At 44.9% G+C, this 24,756-nt stretch overlaps 1 protein-coding gene across 2 annotated transcripts in view; it reads right to left on the reverse strand.

Annotated features, from left to right (window-relative positions):
• The window catches only part of LOC138526243 (arylsulfatase H-like), a 642,213-nt gene that overhangs the window by 38,722 nt on the left and 578,735 nt on the right, over positions 1-24,756 (reverse strand). Inside the window, exon 10 of one of the 2 annotated variants that reach the window (XM_069636733.1) lies at positions 24,611-24,699. The exons of the other annotated variant lie outside the window; for it this stretch is intronic. Within the exon in view, the coding sequence (XP_069492834.1) occupies positions 24,611-24,699 (89 nt within the window). The remainder of the gene's footprint in view (positions 1-24,610; positions 24,700-24,756) is intronic. 2 annotated transcript variants of the gene reach the window in all.

Genomic DNA, 24,756 nt, shown 5'->3' on the forward strand with positions numbered 1-24,756 from the left:
AGTCTACTATTAGTTGTGCTTGTGAGATCTTCCTTGAGTTTGTCTTTGTCTCCATGAGTGCTGTCTCAGGGGTGTTTATCATTATTATTTCTGTTGGTTTCTTCTCCGATTCCTCTTGTCTTTCCACAATGTCTGTTGTGGAGTTTCTTATGGCAAGCAGTCTCTTCTTTTCTACTGTTTTGGCTTGTGGTTCTGCAGTCATTGACACTAGGTCTGTTTCGTGTGCATTCAGTGTTTGCATGCGTGTGGTTGTGTTATTCTCACCTGGCTCCCACAGGGGCGTAGGTCGGATCCGGACGGCTGCGGTCTCCACCAACGTGATGCGTAGTGCAGAGATGACTGACTGGACTGGCCCTCCTCATCTTGTCTGCGTGACCGTAGAAGCATTCTCCTGCAAGTGGAGAGATGGATTTAGCCACCCGTGAATTCCAGTGATGGCACCCCCCACAGTCCTCCCAACTAATCACCTCCGAAGTGCCCCCTCAGCAATCTCACTTTATATTCTTGAAAGATGAGCTCTCCATCCTGCATGGATTGCAGGGGCACGTTGATGCCAGTTACTTCACTGGTTGGAAGGTGTGGGAGAGTTCCGGAGAGTATTGACTCTAATGTTCCTGGCAAGGTCCAGTAAGTATCAAGTTCATAGAGTTCAATATGTCTGATGTTTCCCTCTTGTCCCCCCTTCCTTCCTTGTCTTGCAGCTGAGATCGTGAGAAGATGCCCTCGTCGCAGCTGGTGGCGCTCAGGTAAGAGTCTGTATTAACCGACGCTGTCCGGTAAATTTTGCACGTGTTGTTTTCTCTCTTTTTGCAGGTGCTGCACATGAAGATGTGGAGATTTATAGAATAATGCCTCCGGTGGTAAATCAGGTAAGTCTATGGTGATAAGAGTTATATTTGTTGGTTTTCTCGGCTCACCTTGTTTTCTTTTGTCCCTCAGGTGCCAGAGTTCGGCAAAGAAATGATGTAGGCAGCGCCGAATCGAAAGATGCTGCGAGGACTGGTGAGTATGGCGCGGCGCTGCAGCTGGAGATGCAACGCGTACAGAAATGATGTTCTTTCCAGGTCCGGAGGTGAGATGGATCCGGAATCAGGTGAGGAATTCGAAAATAGTTGATTTTCTAACCTTGTCCTTTTCTTTTCTCTTTGTTTTAGGAGCTCCAGATTCGAGGCGGGCGTGGCAGAAGACTGGATACAGACTGCAGGCACGGTGAGTGTTACGCTGCTGGATGCAGAATAACGCAAAGCGTGTGCTGTTGTTCGGGCATGGTTTAAATAGCCTCCAAAGTAGTTCCAGGTAAGAAGTTCCCTAGAACCACGCCCGAGTAAAAAATAGTCCCTGTAATAAAATAGTCCCATCCAGGCCTCACGTTGGCTTGGACTCACTAGCGGCATGGTCTGCATCAGGTAAGTAAAGTCTATGAGCCTGGCGCCTATGGCGCCAGGACTGATTTCTATGATGAGCCTGGCGCCTAAGGCGCCAGGACTGAACCCAAACAGCCCCCTGCCGGGGCTATTGGGGTTTTAATAAGTATCAGGATGCCTGTTCCCGGAGCTGATGGGCTTGGTCCTGATGCCCGGGGGTAGGCATCATGACAGGTTGTCAGTAACCTTTCTTCATTCATTCCTTGCCGACCCTGTCTCCGGCTTTTCTGTTTGTTTGTTACCACAAGTGTGTGTGTCATTGCTAATCACATCCATTTCAAGTTCATTAATTCCTCCGTCAGATCTTCTAGGGACTGGAATGACTATGTAAGGTCTGGGTGCTTTTGTGGGTTTCATGCATGCATCATTAGGTGGGTGCACTGGAATTGGAACGTTTTGTGCACCAACAAAAAATGCAGTTCTGATCGTTAATGACAGTAAAACAATGATGAATATGATACATAAATACATTATGCCCCTGTAGGTCAGGCGGCAGCATTTACTTCCAGAGAAGCGTGGATGTCTCCCCTCCTGCGGGAGGACCAGATTGATGCTCTGGATCCCCATGCTCACATCATCAATGTCTACCTTTTTATTGTACTCCTTTAAACAATGTAGTCTTTAGGGTTTTTTGTTTAAGGGTGTCAGGTGCTCCATAAGTGCCCCCCTCTTGCGGATGATGAATAGTCTCTTATCCCAGGATACAGTTCCTTTGCTAGACTATAGAAAAAATCAAATTAAATAACACTTCAGTAAATCCTTTTAATGTGCATGTTCGAAGTAAGTAAGCTCCCAGTCCACTCCTCGGATTTGCTTCAGTCCTGAGGACATAGTGTATGCTGATCAGTATGAAGTAATAGGGACAAAATAACAACAAATGCAATAAGTGAAGTCCTTGACACTGCTTCCTCGATCTGTCCCTCGGCGGAAGGCTTTTAGAATCTCCTCAGATAGCTCTGCTGATGGTTAGAGAGTTCCACTTGGAGCACAATTCCGTGCAAGAGCATGCCCATCTGTGTAACGTTAGCTGAATCTCTGATGAAGGTGAGGAGGTCAACATCGATCGGTCAGCCCAATAGTTCTGGAAAGTCAGTGACTAGGTGAAAGAGGACGTTGTGGGCCAATCTGCTGTCCTCTGGTGACAGGGACATTCGTCTTGTCTTGCTGAGGTTCAGGGTTATATGTTCTCTCCTTGATGTAAACAATGTCTGCACTGTCTGGTCGCGTGAAGTGCGACTAAGATCACAATTTTATTTAAAAGTTGGCTTAAATGTTCTGTATTTGCTGGGTCTCAAAGAAACGCGAGTGTTTCTGTTGTTCTTCCGACAAGAGTTGGACAACCTTCGATTAGGCGAAAGAACAATGTGTTGATAAGCTCATGTATTTCTGTCTGTGTTTGGGACATTTGGTTCCTTCTCACTGTACTCAGGAAGTAGGAGAAATTGTTTGGCAATGACAGTAAGCAGTCCTCTTATTGTCTTTTCGTTTTCAGGATCTTGAAGAAAGTCAGTGACATTGGTGAGCCTCCCTACCAACGACGGGTATGATCTTAGCACTAGATCAAAATAGGTGACCACATCCTTGGCGATGTCACTACTGCGGGACACCATAAGTTATCCCGAATAGGGTCTCGGTGTGGAATGAGTCGGGATACTGTATTTGCTTGCAATGTAAGTGTCCTCGGTCAAAATGTGGCATATTCTTTTCTCATCAAGTCTTAAGTGTGCCTTAGTCCAAAGTTCAAAGTCAACAGACTGTGTTGTGGCTTATATGTGCAACTTTCTTCTTCACCCTGCAACTAGGATGCACAGAATGTCCGTTTATTATGTCCTTATCCCCTTTTTTGCTTAGAGCAAGTGTTCAATTTAAGCCACAGCTTGCAAAAAGTTATTTGTTTTTGTCTGGCTGGTCATGTGTCCTTCCTCCTCGTCATGGATCTCGTCTGCACGTGCTGTGGTTCTTCCCCGTCGCTCGTCGATTCCTCTCGTTGGGGTGCAGGCAGGTGGCCTTCTCCAATGTAGGGTTTAATATCGCCGAGAAAAATCCAAGCTCTCCTGCCTTATAGTTTCACTGCGGATGGAGTGTAGTCCTCCACTGTGAAGGGACCGTTAAATCTTGGTTTGTCCCACTTTTTCCTTTTATGGTTCCTCACAAGGACGGTGTCCCCAGGGAAGATGGATGGAACATGTAAACCCTGAACTTGGTCTGTTGTAATATCTCCTTCTTTGTTCTGCGCTGCCCTGCAGCCTTTTCGTCGTTGCTGCAGCATGTCTGAAATTACAGTAAGGCAAGATGTCATGCAGTTCAGATAGTTTTGCATTTCAGACCCTAAAATGTCTCCTTGTTGACTGGGCATCACATCTAGCTCTATCTCAGGGTGTCGAGCAAGTTCTCATTCTTCTTCTTGTGGTTATCTTGTTTGGCGTAAGATGATGGCCAGAACCGGGTTGGTTCTGAAGTGCATACAGTACCAAAGGAAGGCAGTGCAACCATCCCTTTCTTAGAGTCAGCTTCAACTTGGTTATCCTTTCCTTTAACAAGCCGTTGAGCTTCTCACAGAGTCTGTTACCTTGTGGATGATACGCCGACGAGAACTTGTGCTTTATACCAAGCAGCAAGCTAATTTGTTCAAATGTCTCGTTTACAAAATGAGCTCCGTTATCTGATCTCATGACTTCACACACACCCCCACCTGGGGAACACCTCTCTCACAAAAAATGTGGCCGCACAGTTAGAGTCTGGGTGTGTAAATGGACCTGCCTCAATCCATCTAGAGAATGGACACACCACAAGAATTAAGTATCTGTACCCGTTACATACTTGAATCATGTCGACGTAATCGACATGCAAGTGCTGAAAAGGCCCATTTGGCCTTTGGATGACTCCTATCATTACTTTTAATGTGTGCCCAGTTAATTGCAGATTATACAGTTCACTATAACGAATGCAATGTGCTCGGTTAAATTCGGTATGAAGCAGTCTTCTGCGAGTGTTGCTGCTAGATTCTCTTTTGCGTCTTGTCGCCACAAGCTGTCAGAGGGGTTTAAAGTACACCCTGACATCTCCAAATATTCTTCTCTTCCTGTGGTGCCTCCCCTTGGATTTCTATTAGCTGTGTTTGCCACAAATTACTGTAACTTTCAGGTGCAGTTCGTGTAACCATCATTTGCTCGTTGGCATGGATAACTTTTGGATGCCATACGCTTGGCTTCCATGTCTGCTGCTTGATTTCCACGTGAGATAAAATCTGTCCCCTTCATGTGGGTGGCGCATTTCATGACCGCTATGCCCACTGCGAGCTGTAGTGCCTTAATGAGTCTGTCCAATAAGGCTGCATGATGCACTGGCATGCCGTCTGCTCGGAGATAGCCCCGCTGTCATGATCTCTGCTTCCAAAAGGTCAGGACTTACCCAACTCCCTTGGAAGCAGACCCATAACCCAGGTTCCGAGTGCCAACCAGTCCCAATTGGGACCTTTTGGACCCTGTGCTGGCGCCAGTGGCACCAGGCTCATAAATATGCCCAGTCCCAGCGCTGGAAGCGCCGGGCTCATAATGCTTGGGTGGACTTACCTGCAGCAGACCATGCTGCTTACTTACCTGCCAGTTGAGCCTCTAATCCTCTTCTGTTTGGGACTACTTTTCCTGTGGGGTGGGGCAGGAGCCACTCCCTAGGTTCAGAACACTGGAACTCTTCTGGAAAGCAGGAACTCTTTTCTTACCTAGGCGAGGCTGTGGAAGGAGACATCTAAGCACTACAGGAGGCTATTTAAACCACACCCGATGGATGAATCTTGCTTTGCGTTATTCTGAATCCTCTGCAGCAGAACGCTCATCGTGTCTTCTGCATCTGATCCTGGGCCTAAGAGAAAAAGGCTTACCATCCTGAATCCAGTCTTCAGGAACACCTATAAAGACAAGAAAGAACAGGTTAGCAATACGGTCTTCAGTGACAGCGCTTCTCTTACCTGGTCCATCGGCTGTCACCAACGCCTCGTGCTGCATTCCGGCATCTGAAAGACAAAGGCTTACCTACTCTTCGCGTGCTCCGGAGGTCTTCGCACTGCATTCCGGCATCTGAAAGACAAAAGCTTACCAACTCTTCGCACGCTCCGGAGGCCTTCGGCGCTGCATCCCGCATCTGAAAGACAAAAGAAGGTGCGTTTAAAGACATTGGGTAACTTTATTACTCACGTGCCATTACTCCTTCCCACACCGAACCCAGTGGGTATTCCGGCACCCTTCAGCAGCTCCGAACTTGTACCTGCAAGATAAAAGGACAGTTAGTGCGCATCGTGAAGCAGACAACAAGCGCTTACTTACGTGCTTCCAGGCGCTTCTATTCCTCACACGGGTTGCATCCTCAACTCACTTCAGCCCGTCATCCGCCATCGCCGGAACCCTGCAAGACAAGAGACATCATTAATAATAATAATAATTAGGCTTTTATATAGCGCTACAAACCCTCAGGTATCCGAGCGCTGCTTATTATTACCCACGGTGTGTGGTGCTCATTTATCGACCTCGGAAGGATGAAAGGCTGAGTTTGGCCCCGCCGGGATTCGAACCTGCGTTAACAGGCTCTGCACGGGTGTCAAAGCGAGCGCTCTACTCGCTGTGCCACTTGACATATGAAATACTCAGAACTTACCGTTCGTGCAGTAAACGACGGACAGCACTCCTCTGAGGTCAAGAGGCCTGCACCCTTATCCAGTGAAGAAACTGGTTACGGCACCCTGCCCCGAGGCAGATGGAGAGCTCGGCGTTCACTTACCTAAGGTGAGAGCGTTAACCTTTGGGGTTCTACAGGAGAAGAGAAAGGGAAGAAGAGAGAGACACCCAATAACCCCAGTTCATTAATCCCATATTTTCTATCTGCAGACATCTTACTCTTCGAGTCAGACATACAGTGTACAGAGGTCCAGCCCAAAGAGCCAACCGTGTGTTACACATCACCTTTGAAGATACGGTATTCGCCCAGTCAAGACCGGCGCCTCTGCGGGAATCAGGTGAGCGTTACAGAACGCAAAGCCCTACCGCAAAACTCCCGCCCAGGCGCTATGGAAACCTCGGATACCGACCAGCTAGCCCAGTTACTTGGGGAACTAAGAGCAGAAGTGCATGCAGCCCGTCAGGAAACGAACGCTCTAAGAAGGGAACTGATTATTTCCAAGGAGCGAACAGACGATCTCGCTAGACAATTGCTACAGTCACAAGCCGGACAGATCCCATTACCCGCATCAGGGGCAAATCTTCCTTCAACATCCTCTATGAATCCAGTGCAAATCAACCTACCTGGGAATGTACCTCTGGCTCCGCCCGAACGATTTTCTGGTGACCCAAAGAGGTTTGCAGTATTTATTAATCAGTGCCGGTTGCATTTCTTATGCCGGCCAGCAGCCTTTCCAACTGATCAAGCTAAAGTAGCTTTCGTGCTTTCGTACCTTAGTGGCAATGCGGCAGACTGGTCGATCCTTCTAGTTAATCAAGATGATCCGGTTCTCCATGATTTTCAAGCTTTTCAGCTCAGTATGGAAAAACTGTTCGCAAGACATTCACAGGGGCAGGCCTTGGACAATGAGCTTCTTTCGTTGCGACAGGGTAATCAAGACCTTTTGGCTTATATTGCGTCTTTCAACAGACTGATAGTGGAAACTCAATGGCCTGAGGACAAAAGGATTACGCTGTTTTATAGAGGTCTACGTGGAGAGCTCAAAGATGTGTTAGCCCAAGTAGTGAATCCCCCGCAAGACTGTTCGGACTATATAGACTTAGTCGTTCAAATAGATCACAGACTGCAGAACAGGAAGGCCGATCGTTCCAAGTTTGATGCTCGAGTATTTTCCAAACCACCAACTCCTTCCAAAGGAGTAGACTCCGGGGAACCCATGCAAATAGGGGGCCTGAAAGGACCACTAACACAAAAGGAGCGGGAAAGGAGAAAACAGTTGCAATTATGCCTCTATTGCGGAAACTCAGGGCACTTTCTTCGAGACTGTCCTGTGAAACCAGCCAAGAAGGCAGTAGGAGCTGCAGTTACCAAGGTCACAAACTCTGAGCAGGGAAACGACCTTGCCCGACAAGAATAGAGGTCCTCTTGCCGAGCGTTAAAACCAGTTCCGTGACCTCGCATTTCGTGATACCTATGGTCCTCATTAGCCCTGATCATCCGGATCGATTACATGCGATTGAAGCTTATGTCGACAGCGGTGCCATCGGCAATTATGTGGATCATGAAATGGTTTTGAGGATGAATCTAACTCTTTGTCCCAAGGCTGTAAAGGACGTCATTACTACGGTGGATGGTACGGAGATAGCCTCCAGACCAGTAACGCATACCACTCAAGAAGTGACGCTAGTAAGTCAAGATGGACACCATGAGAAGATTGTGTTCGATGTGATCAAGGCCCCTCAGTTCCAGATAATTCTAGGAATACCTTGGTTAGAGAAACACAATCCTCAGATCGATTGGCGAGCAAGAGCGGTTCAGTTTCCAGAATGTGTCTCTACTTGTCACCCTCCACCTGGTGTTGCACTGGCAGCAATTTCTTCGGAGACTCCCCAGTTACCTCCCGAATACCTAGAATTCCAAGATGTTTTCCAGAAGGATCAGGCTAACTCTCTACCTCCTCATAGGTCTTATGACTGCCAGATAGACCTGATACCTGGATCTACTCCTCCTTGTAGTAGAATGTATGCCCTCACCGAGCCTGAGAACCTTCACCTCCGACAATACCTGGATCAATACCTAGCGAATGGGTTTATTCGTCCTTCCAAGTCCCCTGCTTCTTCAGCTTTGTTCTTCGTTCCAAAAAAAGAAGGGGACCTTAGAACTTGTATAGATTATCGCGCCCTGAACCAGGTCACCGTTAAGAATAGATATCCGTTACCTTTGATCCCTGAACTCCTGGACCAAGTCAGAAAAGCATGCATATATACAAAGCTGGATCTTAGAGGAGCCTACCACTTGGTACGAGTAAAAGAGGGCGATGAATGGAAGACGGCCTTCCGCACCAAGTATGGGCTATTTGAATATCAGGTCATGCCCTTCGGACTTTGCAATGCCCCGGCCGCCTTTCAATATTTTATGAACGATGTCCTCAGAGAGCTCATAGATGTGTGTGTTGTTGTTTACATTGACGACATCCTCGTTTATTCTTCATCGGAATCTGAACATCGGAAACACGTGAAAATGGTCCTCGAGAGATTGCGTCAACACAAACTTTTCGCCAAGTTGGAAAAATGTGTTTTCAACGTGACTGAAGTTGAGTTCTTGGGATTCATATTATCACCTAGCGGAGTGCGTATGGATTCAAAGAAGGTCGATGCAATTCTCAAATGGCCATCACCATCCTCCGTAAAAGGTGTTCAAAGCATGTTAGGCTTCGCTAACTTTTACCGCAGGTTTATCCCCAAATTCTCTCGAATAGTCCAGCCCATCACCGCCTTGTTAAAGAAAAACAAATGTTTTGAATGGTCTACCGAGGAGGAGCAAGCTTTCCAGAATTTGAAGACTAAATTTATCTCTGCACCAATTTTAAAACATCCTCGCCCCGAACTCCCCTACATCGCTGAAACTGATGCTTCGAGCCTTGCCATGGGGGCAGTGCTATCACAAAAGGACCCAGTAACCAATCAGTTGTATCCCGTGGCATTTTGGTCCCGCAAATTCTCGCCTCCTGAAATCAATTACACTATTACTGATAAGGAACTTCTGGCTATCAAGTCTGCCTTTAAGGCTTGGCGGCATTATCTTCTGGGGGCCCGACACACCGTTACTGTGATTACGGATCACCGAAACCTGCAATATTTGAAAACCGCAAAGGCCCAATCCTCTAGACAACTCCGTTGGGCACTATTCTTTGCCGAGTTTGACTTCATAATTACCTATCGACCTGGTACAAAAAACTGTAAAGCTGATGCCCTTTCTCGGATGGGAGTGGAAGAACACTTGATGAACCCTAAACCTGTACCTATCATTCCCGAACAAAGAATTCTGGGTGTAATCGCCACACAATCCATAGAGGAAGTTAAGGATAAAGCCAGGCAACTTGTAACTCCAGCAGACATACAGAATTGCCATCTGCAGGGAAAGGTCTTTGCAGTGAAGGACAACTTATTGTATTTCCAAGAACGATTATACCTGCCCAGCACAGATTTACAGAAAAAGGTAATCTCTTGTTATCACGATTCCTTAATGGAAGGACATCCCGGTATGGCCAAAACCTCAGAAAAGATCAAGCGCTACTTCTGGTGGCCGTCTTGGAAAAAAGATATCAGAGACTTTATAATGTCCTGTGGAGTATGCGCCCAAAACAAGAGTCAAAAGGAAAAACCAGCCAGCCTCTTACGCCCTATTGACATCCCACCTCGCCCTTGGCATACGCTTTCTATGGACTTCATCACCGATCTACCTCCATGCTCCGGATACAATACGATCCGAGTAATCGTGGACTTATTCTCCAAGATGGCGCATTTCATTCCACTCAAAGGCTTGCCAACAGCAACAACTCTGGCCCGCGAATTTCTCGAAAACATCGTCCGACTGCATGGTTTTCCTTCAGTTCTAATTTCGGATCGAGGTAGTCAATTTATTTCTCATTTTTGGCGAAGTTGCTGTCGGTCGGCTCAAATTGATGTGAGACTATCGACCAGTCACCACCCTCAAACCGACGGACAAACCGAGAGGACCAATCAAACTCTGGAACAGTATTTACGCTGCATGCTGCAACAAGCTGAAAAAACTTGGAAAGATATCCTTTGGATAGCCGAATATGCCTACAATAACTCTGTCCACTCGGGAACTGGGAAAACCCCGTTTTTTCTTCTATACGGCAGTCACCCTCGAACCTCGGAGTTGGATCCACCCCAAGATCTTGGAACACCAGCAGTAGACTACCTGCATTCTACAATCACCCAAGCCTTTAAGGAAGCCGTTTCTCACCTTCAAAGGGCTAAGGAACAATACAAGAAAGGAGCAGATCAACATCGGAAGGAAGCCCCCCAATATCAAGTAGGAGATCAAGTCTGGTTATCCACCAAATATCTACCTCTAAAAGGACCACGCACATTCAACCCAAGATACCTTGGTCCCTATTCCATCACTACCATAGTAAACCCAGTAGTGGTCAAGTTGGACTTGCCCCCTCACATGAAGATACATCCGGTCTTCAACGTCTCTCTATTAAAACCTGTGCAACCTCAAACCCGACTAACTGAATCTCCAAAACCTATCCTAGTTGATGGAGAACTCGAGTTTGAAGTCAAAAGCATCCTGGACTCCAAGATCTCCAAATCTAAACTATTTTACCTAATTGACTGGAAAGGCTACGGCCCCCAAGAAAGATCCTGGGAACCTGCAGAATATGTCCACGCTCCTCGTCTAATCAAAAGATTTAATCGAACATTCCCTGACAAGCCCAAACCCCCGGAGAAGCCCGGTTTGGGAGGGGCCTTGAGGGGGGTGCTGTCATGATCTCTGCTTCCAAAAGGTCAGGATTTACCCAACTCCCTTGGAAGCAGACCCATAACCCAGGTTCCGAGTGCCAACCAGTCCCAATTGGGACCTTTTGGACCCTGTCCTGGCGCCAGTGGCACCAGGCTCATAAATATGCCCAGTCCCAGCGCTGGAAGCGCCGGGCTCATAATGCTTGGGTGGACTTACCTGCAGCAGACCATGCTGCTTACTTACCTGCCAGTTGAGCCTCTAATCCTCTTCTGTTTGGGACTACTTTTCCTGTGGGGTGGGGCAGGAGCCACTCCCTAGGTTCAGAACACTGGAACTCTTCTGGAAAGCAGGAACTCTTTTCTTACCTAGGCGAGGCTGTGGAAGGAGACACCTAAGCACTACAGGAGGCTATTTAAACCACACCCGATGGATGAATCTTGCGTTGCGTTATTCTGCATCCTCTGCAGCAGAACGCTCATCGTGTCTTCTGCATCTGATCCTGGGCCTAAGGGAAAAAGGCTTACCATCCTGAATCCAGTCTTCAGCAACACCTATAAAGAAAAGAAAGAACAGGTTAGCAATACGGTCTTCAGTGACAGCGTTTCTCTTACCTGGTCCATCGGCTGTCACCAACGCCTCGCGCTGCATTCCGGCATCTGAAAGACAAAGGCTTACCTACTCTTCGCGTGCTCCGGAGGTCTTCGCACTGCATTCCGGCATCTGAAAGACAAAAGCTTACCAACTCTTCGCACGCTCCGGAGGCCTTCGGCGCTGCATCCGGCATCTGAAAGACAAAAGAAGGTGCGTTTAAAGACATTGGGTAACTTTATTACTCACGTGCCATTACTCCTTCCCACGCCGAACCCAGTGGGTATTCCGGCACCCTTCAGCAGCTCCGAACTTGTACCTGCAAGATAAAAGGACAGTTAGTGCGCATCGTGAAGCAGGCAACAAGCGCTTACTTACGTGCTTCCAGGCGCTTCTATTCCTCACACGGGTTCCATCCTCAACTCACTTCAGCCCGTCATCCGCCATCGCCGGAACCCTGCAAGACAAGAGACATCATTACAAAAGACTTTTAAAGACATTTGAAATACTCGGAACTTACCGTTCGTGCAGTAAACGACGGACAGCAGTCCTCTGAGGTCAAGAGGCCTGCACCCTTATCCAGCGAAGAAACTGGTTACGGCACCCTGCCCCGAGGCAGATGGAGAGCTCGGCGTTCACTTACCTAAGGTGAGAGCGTTAACCTTTGGGGTTCTACAGGAGAAGAGAAAGGGAAGAAGAGAGAGACACCCAATAACCCCAGTTCATTAATCCCATATTTTCTATCCGCAGACATCTTACTCTTCGAGTCAGACATACAGTGTACAGAGGTCCAGCCCAAAGAGCCAACCGTGTGTTACACATCACCTTTGAAGATACGGTATTCGCCCAGTCAAGACCGGCGCCTCTGCGGGAATCAGGTGAGCGTTACACCCTCCTTTTCCAGCGCACTAAGCCTGCGTGCATTGTTGACATCACATCGGTGGAGTCACTGTACACTGTTACTTCCTGTTCTGCGTGATTCTCAATGGCGAGTATCAAAGTCAATAATTCTGCAGCCTGTGCTGAGTAATGAGATGGTATTCGTGCACTAATAAGCACTCAAAATTCTCCATTTGTGTTGTGCTTCACCACAGCAACGTCAGTATATCTTTGTTCGTCACTTTGATCAATCCTCGAAGACCAGTCAATGAAGACATTCTGCCAAGGCATTTTCTTTCACCTGGGGATTTCATCATAGAATTCTTCATACATTGCACAGTCATGTATTGGTTCTCCTTCAGTGACTGGCTCTGCTATAAACATAGCAGGGCTCACTATCTTACATCCGACTACTTTAATCGATGGGTTTGAAATGATCACTTCATAATCAGAAGCTCCCTGAGATGTCAATGTGCCCTTTGGTTTCTCTAGAAAGGCAAATAGTGAGTGTTCGACGTACAACGTCATGGAGCATCCCATCACAATGGTTGTAGCCTTCTCTATGGCGAACGCTGCTGCAGCTAAACTTTGTTCGCAAAGAAAATTACCTCTCATTACTGGGTCCAAATTCCCACTGTAGTATGCCAGGGGCTTGTACCACAATGTGGTTCTCTGTGTGAGTACTGCTGTCATAACGCTGCCATTCATGTGTGAAAACAGGTAAAATTCCTCTGCATAATTGGGGAATCCTAGAACTGGTGCTGTGCAAATAGCTCTTTTGAGTTCAGCAAATCATTTCTCCATGGTCTTAGACCATTCAATCTTTTATTTTGTCACTTGGGCCTTCTTTAGGGCCTGAAGTAAATGCTTAGTGTAAGAGCTAAAAGTGAAGACCCATGCCTGAACGTAGTTGCATAGGCCTAGAAAGCTCTGCATCTCTTTTATCGTGTGTGGCTTAGCCGTGTTCAGTATGGCCTCAGCCCTTTCTGAGGTCACTCTCTTTCCTTTATGTGAGATCAGGTCGCCTATGTGCAGCACTTCTTGTTGACAATGTTCTAACTTTTCCTTGTCAACCTTATATCCTTTCTCAGCCAGTATAGTCAATAGCTGAACAGAATCGTACTTGCATTGCTCTTATGTTGTGCTGCAGATTAAGATGTCATCCACGTATTGCAGGATGACACTTTTTAGTGCAATATTGCTTAAGTCCATCTGCAGGACTCTGTTAAAAATAGATCGAGACTCACAATACCCCTGGGGTAGTCTTGTGCTTTTCAGACACATCTGTCAAAATGTGAATGATGTCAGATCTTGTGAGTCACGGTGCATCAGGATTGAGAAAAATGCATTTTTCAAGTTAATCACTGTGAAATATATTGCCTCAACGGGTATGTTACATAGAATTATAGACGGGTTAGGGACTAGAGGGAACTCGGCCTCAACAATATCATTTATTGGCCTTAGATCTTGAATTAGCCTCCAACACCCTCCCTTTGATTTTTTGATCGGATAAACCACGGTATTGCATGACGACTCTGTTGTCACTAAAATGCCCTGTTCCATCATTGCAGAAATTGTCTTAAAAATCCCCTCATCTGCCTCTCTGGACATGGGATATTGTCAGGCTTTTGGTAGAATTGCTCCTGGTTTCAGTTTAATCTTCACTTCTCCAACCCCCTTCAAAAGGTCTTCCTCATAGGGTCCTGTAGTCCATACTGAGACAGGCACTTGGGCCATGTTGTCGTCAAAATATTCAGGACGGTTTCGTGCCAACATCATTCTCTGAGGTCCTTCTCTTTTGATCATTTTTACCCAAAAGGTGAGACTCACTTCCACCATTGTCTCTCCCTTATCTGCTTGTTCTTCAAACAGATCATCATCGGTGACTCAGTCTATCGATATCCTTCTTCAATGGCAATTACTGCGGCCCTCGTCATCATAACTGTCAATCAAGGCCACCCTCCCTCGTACTGCAGCTGTGTGCATCATCAAGGGAAATACTTGTCCCTTTTCCTTGTGCATCAGTATTCTTGGCCTGAATAAGAATTCATCAGGGGCTCTCATGATTCTGTCTGCAAGGCCTGGCAATCCTGCCAAAAGCACAAGCATACCATATGCGAATATTTCTGGCTCTAATGGTATAGCTCTCATGGTTGTGTGTTCTGCGTACGCTCTGATCATTTTGCATACATTTGAATAGTGCATTCCTGGAGCTGAACATATCATGCCCTCCTCCGTGAATGAGATTGTCATGTTTAACTTTATCATTAAACCTCGACCCAAAATGTTTACTGGGGTCTGACGTGAATATAGTAAAGGCACTTGCATTTCACATTCTCCTATGGAGAAAGGAAGTGCATTTGTGAAGGTAACATGACTGGTAGCTCTTGTAAAACTCTGAGTATTTATAGCCTCGCCCGACAAGGAAAACTTCAAGTATGCACGAGCGTGTTGCACCCGTGTCAACTAGGAAGGAATATTCTTTATCCCCTATAACGACATCCACCCTAGGTTCCCTGTGAGGGTCTGGTGTCACTGATAGGATAGAACACATCAGGGTTCTCAGTGAGCTGTCCTAGTCCATATACAAATTTGGCCCACTGTGTGCTGGTAGATTTCCCCCATTCCCATTGTTACTTCCCATTCCAGGGTTCGTGGTCTGCCCTGTGCTCATCGTCTGCGATAGTTGCAACAGTGCCTGTTGGGATTGTCCTTGTGGACAATTCCCCATGCTCTGAGGTTGCACGCCTTGTTGCACTCCTGGCGCCTGGTGTTGCACCGTGTGATTCTGTGCAATACCCTGCTGTAAAACTGCAGGTGGATTCGCCATGCCTGCTCCTGTCCCTTGGTCATCTGCATCATGCCCTGGTTTCTGCATGTGCGAGCTAAGTGCCCTGTCATTCCACACAACCAACATACTGGCGGTGGTCAGATCATTTGCCCATTTGACATATCATGATTACCATTTTGCATATTTTGAAAACATCCTTGACTATTTTGGAAACCTCTCTGATTACTCTGCCTTCCTCTTCCCCTAAATCCTCTTCCACTGGGGTAAAACCCTGTATTGCCCTGATTATTCTGCTGTGGATTAGTCACCTGTTACATGCTTGATTCAGCTGTGCTAGTTATCATGGCTCCCTCAAGAGCATATTTTGACAATTTCTTCTGTACCAATTTCGCTTCCTCACCTTTACGTGCAGCTTCCTTTTTGCGATTCTTTTCTTGCAGCAATATGCAATATTGTGCGATGGTCAGTTGTATTTCAGCCCAAGGCTTAGCCTCAATTCCCACCAATTTCTTGAGCTGTTTCTGTACCGGCTCTGGCAACCCTTGGCACAATATATGGTAGAACACAGGTATAGATTTCGTCCAAGATTCATGAGTCTCAAGCACCCATGCGTCTTGAAAATTCTGTATATAAATTAACGGATCCTCAGATTCCTTCATTTTCCATGTCAATATAGCTCCCATATTGGAAGAATCTGAATATAGCACTTGTAGCGCTTTCCATACTGCGGCTCTACAATTGTTAAATGGAGCTCTGTCATGCGAGGTATTCATTGTGGTTACACTAGGGTAGCCTGCTCATGCCCACACATCGTCTGCTTTCTCACCAAGTATGGCGATTAGGAGACCTTTGATATCCGCTATGGCTAGAGTGTTTCCTCCTGTCATTTTTTCTAACTCGTGTATCCACTTTCCGGCTCCCGATGTCAGCATTGGAAGCTTGTTTTTCAAATTTTCTCGATCCATGTGTGGCCATGGAATATATTGTGGTCTTACTCCCCCTTTCTCGAGTAACGGAAATTGGGATGTATAGTTCTCTCGCTCTTCCCTCATTGTTCTTCTATCTATGGCAGGGGTAATATTGCTGCATCGACGCCTGCCTGGTAGGGACCTAAGTCTGTCCACGAAGGGCGGTGAAGATACCCCCCTCTGGCCGTGTGATACTTCTTCATGCCGGTCTGACTGCGTGGCTGATTCTGATGCCCTTGGTACAGATTCACTAGTGTCTAACCATCTTATTCTTTTCTCGCTATGGAGTCATCTTTCGCTCTGTCTCCCTTCTTCATTTGCCTCACACTCCTCCCTTTCCGAGTTGGACATTGTCTGTCCCCAATTCATGCAACTTCTTGTATCTTCATTGTTTCTACTGATTTCTAATCTATCCAGGGATAGTTCCTTATTCCCACTACTTTGGGTGACATCCTCAGTGTCGTAGAGCTGGGTGCTCTCCAGGAGCTCGTCTTCCCCCTCCCCTCGAGGTGTTTGTTCCAGCCCCATTTCATCATATATTTTATCGATCGTTTATCCAATGCTTCTTGTGTCAAAGTCATCTTCCATATTTGCACCAGTCGTGCCTGGTACTGAATTGTACGCAGGAAAGAATTCTTCTATGTCTTCCCAATCTACTACTGGAGTGTGTTTTCCAACCTCTCTCCCCAGATATTCAAGATCGCGTGCTCTCTGTCTCTGGTTACTTTCTATGTCGTCATCAAATTCTCTGCTCTTCCTCGCCTCTTCTCTTACTCTTTCTTATTCCTTTTTCTTTTCATTTCTACGTTCGTCTGCCCTTTGAATTTTCTCATCTCTTCATCTCTTTATTCTTTTCTCTTGTATTCTTTGTTTGACCTTTGCTGTTCCTGTCTGTCATGATCATTTGTTGCTCTTTGTTTGCAATTGAGCTGTCTTTCTTGTTCTTTGCGATATAGCTGTTCTCGCCTTTGTCAGTCTTTGTTTCTTATTTTTTGCCTCTCAACTCCTTCTCTTTTCCCTTTCTCTGTACATCCTCTATCCTTTACTTTTGTTTCGCGTCATCAATACCTTTGCCATCAAGTTTCAATAAAATTTGTCCTCCCATCCACTAGTTTTTTGCGAATGCTATCTCATCAGTTTGTTTCCCTTCCATCTCTTCCCTTCTCTCTCTTTGTCAAGAGATGTGCTTGTCTGTGCTTGATCCCTTCTTTCGTCATCGCGTCTCCCCTTTTCCTATGGGGCTGTGGAGGCAATATCCTTATCCTTATCTTTCCCTTGATTTTCGTCACTATTATGCGTAGGTGACTCATATTCCGGGATGCTGTAACCCGTGGCTGCTTTAAGCTCTCTCAGTGGGTATAATCCCTTGTCCTTAGTTTCTTCACCCTTTGTTTCGGATGGGGCGGGTGGTGCGGTAGACATCTCACCCCCCAAGTTTATATTAAGTATGCAATCTATTGGCGGCTCCTCTCCCTTCTCTTGTTCATACATTTTCCAAAGTTCTAAAATAGCTAGGCGTTTGTCTAGCTTTTTGCCCGTGTATGTGGCATGCAAATATGTTGTCATGGGTTGCAAGTCGGCTTTAGATAAGGACCCACCCTGTGGCCATGGCAAAAACATCTTGTGGGCAGTTCCTTTAACCCACACTGTACTGTATTTCTTCAGTTTGGGTGCGTGTTTCGGTAACTATTTGCATAAGTGTCTCAATGGAGTTATGTCTTCTATGCTCATCCTCTGTTATAACACTTGTCAACACTTTTGTGTGGCTTAAACAGTTCCAACAATATGAACGAGCACCAAACACTGCATGCTCCAATCCTGAATTTTCACAAAATGTTATAACTTCTATTTTACTCAAAAAACATAAATTCATATGCGATATTATCTTAGCTATTCAATCGCATAAAATTTAAATCAGTTTTGTCCAGGAAATGTTTTTGATGTATGACGTCACAACAAAAAACATGTAAGACAGACGCTTAACAGACTAGACGAACACCAGCTGGTCACAGGTATCTTTGCCTCTAATCATTACCTCTTCATGGAGTCTAAACGTACCCCTTTCACAACATATTTAACCGTCGTGGTAGTCTAATCCTTCCCCCTTTAGTTGGGACTCTGGGTACACGTTTCTTCTAGCCGCTTGTATTAAAAGCGTAGGAATAAGGCGAATCTTCTCTCTTCTCGGGTGTCTTCCCCAGTACCCCCTCTCTTCTCGGGTGTCTTCCCCGGTAACCTTTTCTACTTAATTATTCTTGAGTCATTATCCCCTTATATATATATATATATATATATATATATACATATATATATATATATATATATATATATATATATATGCATTCTTCTCTACTTCTAACTATATTTTGTTTTCCCACCTCCCTCCGTTACCTTTTCCCTTTACTTGTTCGAAGGCATGCACTTTTGCCAAAACATTCAATCTTTTTTACTCACCGTTCTCATATTTCTTCTCTGGACCCTTGGGATCACAGCTTTTGTTTCTGCCTTCTTTGGCTTTTCACCCGCTCAGCTGCCTATTGGAATGGGAATGGATAGCCTGGGGTACACGGGTCCCTTCAGGCCCTAGTCTGCAGTTTTTCTTAAACTACCACTATCTACGGGGAGCTTCACGGTCTACTCAGCCGAATAGCAAAGGACTTGTGATATTGCCGAAGACCTAGAGTTACTTTATGTCGACGGTCAATGGGTGTCTATTCTAATCAATAATCGATAATCGATAACCATCAATCTCTGCTACCAAGTCTACTCCGGAGACCCCCGGCCGGTCCATAGAGCAGAGGTTTGCTCAGAAGTACATTAAGACGAGATAGCTGCACACTTGAGATGGATGGGGGTGCAGATTTATTACTCCAACACCAATAAATAAGGACAACTCCATGGTTTGGCAAAGCGAGTCCGTTTAATGACAAGTACAAAAACAGGGAGTCATGGAAATCAGCAGTGATTTGATCGTCCTTCTTGCTTCAACTCCAATGAACTTCATAAAAATCATACCATTTATACTGAAAACTCGTCATAATTGACGTATAACACTCAAAAGTTAATATGGAATTCTATTGGTTAGGAAAAGGTAACTTTAAAATAAGTACTATATCTGTATATTGTAACGGAGTGAGGGGATTGGATAAACACTGTCAGGTGGGCGTCTAAGCCCTTCCTTCAAAAATGACTACTGTAGACGTCACTAAAAGTACGACGTCCCATTGGTTCTACTAACTATAGTACCCTAGATTATTTGGTCCATTGTGATTTGGTTGGCACCAACCCCATGCATAAATGTCCACTTTGCTTAGCAGCACGCAGATGGTCAACCATGTGCAGGGTGCTCCCTAGTTACCCGGCCTTTCTCCAATTAAGGTTAACATCAATCATCGCTTCAGCAACTATGTGTCAATTATTTTACTGTGGTTGGCCTCGAAACTGCATCTTCTGCCTAGAAAAGTTCTGATATCTCTCCTCGCTCGGCTGGTTACGTGCTTCCCACACCGTGAATTTGTCTAGTTTCTTTCAATTTGTGCATTTGATTCTTATTCAGCTTGCCACCTGCCTATGCCTCCTTATCTTGACCTTTCAGAGACAGGATATTCTGTTCTTAAGTTTCAATTGTATGTAGCTACTGTTCCTTCCTTCTATTGGTATTACCTTGGCTCTCCTTGCACGAGTTGCATCTGCTGAGTTTCGATTCAGGCGTCCCTTCTCATTTTGCTAGAATATGAATCTTTGCTCATTCAGCCTTTAGTAACCTGGGTTGATTCTGCTTTGTTTGCAAAGTGGAATTACTATTATAATACTGTGCTTCGTTTTGAGGTAGATTGTGTATAATGGCGCTTGCCACACTATTCTTCTACTTAGCATTGCAAGCTGCATTGTTTTCTTAGATTTATTGCAGTTCCAAGCATATTTACAGGTGTAAACTGATTGAATATCCTCATCCTGTTTACAGCTTAAGCTTCTTTGTATTTCAACATCGTTCTCCCCTTTTAGGTTCACGATATCCTTATTCATGGCGTTTTGTCTCTGTGTGTCATTCTCAGGTTGTCATTTTTTCTATTTGTACGTCGGTCCGGGTCCTTGTGACATCACTAATCGTCTTCCATTAAGACCTTTTTGGTTTCTTCCGGGACTGTACTTAGGCAATCTTCATTTCGTCTCATTTGCTGGTAAGGTTTCCTTAATGGATACCTTACTGTCCATGGTTTTCTTGGTATTGGTACTTCAATAGGTGTTGCTCTCTTAATAGGTACTGGGCAGAGCCCTACTGTGGCTCTCTGCTGATTTAACTGCTCCTCATACGTCACATATTTTGGTCTGAACGTTCCTGGTACTTCAAAATGGGTGCCTGGAGTGCAGGCTTTATTTGGGACCTCCTCTACACAACCATCAATATTTGAACATTTTACATATAACCGGCAAACCACCACCACACTTATAGTGACCATTATAAAATTAATTCAAAACAATGAATCACCCCACTGATTAGTCATTAGAAGTATTTGGAAATTCAATGAATCGATGGTGATACATTTGATATCAACTTTGAGTGAACATTTCACAAAGATTGCTGAACCTCCCACTAAAAGTCCCTTGTGCCTCAAAGCAGGGATTAGGTTGACACAATAACCATCCATGAGCAAATCATGATTAGACCACATTTCTTGCAGTAAAATCACACTGCATGTCATGAACTTGCTTCTAAAATCATCAGCCAGTATATCTTTTGTACCAGAAATATTCTAAGACAATATGGATAAGCGAAAAGAGAAATTGGTACTTGAGTCTGCATCAACACATTGTATCATTTCTGGTCCTGGCTGAAAACTAGAAACACAAATGTGTCTTTTATCAATAGAAGAGGGATACAATAAAAGTGTTGTAATAGTCTGCTTCAATGGTTTAAAGATTGTATAGACAAACAAGCCCATTATGGACTACACATTATGGCTATCAGAAGAAATAAAAGCTACACCAACATCAAGTCAATCTATTTCTTCAATTGAAGTGAAATCGGCATAGCTGTTCTCATCAGAGCAGGCCCAGTGTTGCATGATTGATTGGAAATATTTCTTGCAAATCCTCTAGAGATGATAGAATGGGTAAAATCATTTTGTTCTGAGAAGCTTTACTATTCTCATCTCGTTTTGCTTGCGAATCAGCATACAGTGGATAGGGAAAAGACAAGGGGACTATCTTGCTCTTTCAATTTCCTAATACTGAGCAGAGGTTTAAATTAATAATGTTTCCTAGTGTGGGAGGGTTTGAAAAAATTATAGCAATGCAGTCTCCCATAATAGGTTTGATGGAAGAACCAACCCAGGGGACACATCTAGCAAAATGATTATGTTCTAAGGATTAATTGGTGAGCCCACAATGTTACTATTAGTCCAATGGGATGTTTCGTTAATGAGAGAGATAGTAGATTCCCTCTGCACCAAATTAATTGGGGGACTGCCCACCAGTATACCAACAAGGGGGGTCCAGCTGAGGAAGTTTACAAAATTGCAATGATGTTTGTGGGCAGCCAGTCTGAGCAGAATTAGGGGTGCTAAAAGTCCGGTTGGCCCACAATTTAGATGGAGATTTCGGGATAGGATTGAACGTGTGCCTGTCACAACAATATTGGTGGTACCTTGGATTTTGGGCTTTCCAGAGCTCTGGTTAACGGCTAGACCTGGGATGTCAAATCTACTTTATAAATGGGTCTGACAAAACATTAGGAGCTTTCATATTCCTCAGTGAATCATCTATAATGATTAGTGTTTCAAAGACCCTTTACTTTCAGGTCTTAATGAAAGAACAGTTCATCCACCCTCTGTGCTTGTTTATTTGCTTTCTTATTGATTCCTGAAAGCTTTACAGTTAGGTCTGACGATTTAGAAACACCAGGCAAGGCAGCCAAACTAGGCACTTAGATCGAGTCAACCACTGGGTTTTGTCTAGTGGTCCCCACCAAACAATTCGGGCTGATCATCAGAAAGGTGACCATTTAGCGTGTTGAGATCACCAACCTTAGTATTTAGTTTGTGGAGCAAGCCACTAAGGGCAGTGCAAGCGGACTGTTCAATTGTTACACTAGATATGTATTGAGCAGTACATTTGAAACGAGTAATCCATGAGTCATTAACAGATAACTCCTTGAAAAAAATGGAAGGATCTTCTGTAATCCTTATTGCTTGTCACTTGTGGGATACTATGCTGTGCTACGATTCGGACGATATGATGGGTGTTTATTTTTATATTTGTTGGGCCAGTCAACCATTTTTCTTTGTGTAGTGTACGTGAATAAATAGGTTGTTTGTGAGGGTGTGGGTGAGGGTGAGTGTGAGGGAGTGTGTGTGTATGTGTATTGGGGCGTCACATTTTTTATTTTCTGATTTTGTTCGTATCGTCATATATTTTTCTTTTTTTCTCTCTGACCCAAATGCGATTGCCTAAAAATAGTGTACTTGTGTATATGGGGGCTGCTTATGTTTCTTGTGTGTTTTGCAGTATTTGTATTTAATATCCTACTGTAATAAATATCCTTAATTTGGTTATAGTTTGTGAACCACAATCCTATTAATTCAGTAATTTATGTTTATCTCTTCTACTTCAGAACGAGACAAAGTTCTGAACCAATACTTGCCAGAATTGAGAATTACATACTTTTCTGAACCAGTGCCACAAATGATCTACATTTCAACTTGTGAAAAGGAAACTATCCCTCATATCACCAATTCATAACTGGAATGCCCATAAGAAATCGGAGAGAGGTAAGCAAGCTGTCTGTTACGTGCTGTCTAGACAAGCACCAGATAACTATGAATACTGACAGGCTCCACTTTGAATTGACACGAGCTGCAGCCACATCATGTGCAAACACGTTTCAAGTACATACTCACAGCACAAAAGGTACAATTCCAGATTAGGTGCACAGATATTGGTACCCTTTGAACAGCAAAGTGTTGTTGACATAGTTTTGCTTGTCTCTTTTTCCTTTACCTTATAATTGGGATGCACCCGGATTCAACATTGGGTATGTGATTTACATTTCTCTTTATATAATGCACTGTTTTGAATTTTCAACAATGCTGGTGATTAAGTATGGTTGATGTAACATTGTACTGCCTGAAGATGGTCCATGACCAAAATGCATTGGCATATGTATGCAATACAGCCGACCTATGTGTTTGTGTTTTGCCTCGCAATTTAGAGTGAAAATATACGGCATTAGTATGCAGCAACAGGAATGTGAATAAACATTTCCTATGAGCGACTTTTTAAGAAGACTTGAAGTACTTTATTTTTGAGCAAAAACACTTTCAGTTTCTTTACTTGCACAGCCTCAATGGGAGCCAACTGAGAGCACTAGTCTTAATAAGGTGGAGCCACCTTATTTTCTTTCGTTTTGTTAGTTTCTAGTCCAAATGCCATAGGACCTTTTTCATCTAGGAGCTCCAGGATAAAGTCACACAAATATATACGAGGACAAGATTATTGTGGAAATCAATAATACTAAGCATTGTGGTGCCCACCTGTATCTTGTAGTTCTTGACCTTGGTCTCAACATCATGTCATTAACATTTTTTCCTATCACTGTCCTTCTTGCACCTATCCCCCTTGACACCAGAAATCATCCCGTGTGTTGACACCAGAAATCATCTAGGGTGTTTCAAGCAGAAACCTTACCCTTCAACAGCTCCCTGACCCATTCCTGATTGATCTGGCAACTTTCTACACCTTATGAAGGCCTTCTTGCAACTCTGTTGTTTGTGGACAGCACGATTGTATGCGGATGGTTCCTCTAAAGGGACCCACCCAGTACTTTTCCTCATTGGTAATCTGGCAATCCAGGGGGAGCATCTTGGAGCACCTGCTTTGCAGAGCAGAACCTTGCAAAAGCTTCTTTGTGGACAGCATCATGGCATCTGCTATAGCCAATTCTGCTCCCCAACCACCCCCACCATCATCTTCTGGAGGGCCTTGAGAGTGGAACAGGCATGCTGATACAGAAGATGAGGATCAAGAGGAAGAAGAGGATGCAGTGGAGGAAGTCCCTGTCACCAGTACTCGGAATGAGTCCTGGGTGTGGCAATTTTTCACTACCGTTGGTAATGTCCTGAAGGCTTGTGCAAGCAAGGTTCAATGCACTGAGTGCAAAGTTGTACTCAGTCGCAGGAAACCTAGCTTGTATTCCTACGGGACAACTTTCATGAGGCGCCACACCAAATCTAACCACTTGACTTCTCTGAGAAAGGCGATACCTTTCTCAGGTAAGAGTAAGTTGACTTCCTCCACCCCATCATCTTCATCTGCTCCCGTTACCACAAAGGATACTCCTTTGGGGCAGAGGATCCCAATGGCAGCTTCACAGGCCATACCGAATGCTGTTTACCCCTACCTTTTGAGGGTCACAGTGGTATGTTTGTACTGTAAAGCACCGATCTGTAGGGGGGAGCAGTTTCGGAGTGCTTTTGAGGCTGCGGTCCAGGAGCATGAAAAACACTGCCACCTACCTGATTGCGGCCTGCCCAACATCTTCCTCTCTCCACCTGTCCCTTTGTCCATGTGCATGGGGCCCCTTCCCTTTCCGACCTTGCCTCTCCTGAAAAGAAAGCCCAAAAATGTGCAAAAACAGTTTCTTTAGGAGCCACCTTTCATA

This window comes from Ambystoma mexicanum, chromosome 7p (genome assembly GCF_040938575.1).
Source record: "Ambystoma mexicanum isolate Mex_15411 chromosome 7p, UKY_AmexF1_1, whole genome shotgun sequence".
Taxonomy (NCBI): domain Eukaryota; kingdom Metazoa; phylum Chordata; class Amphibia; order Caudata; family Ambystomatidae; genus Ambystoma; species Ambystoma mexicanum.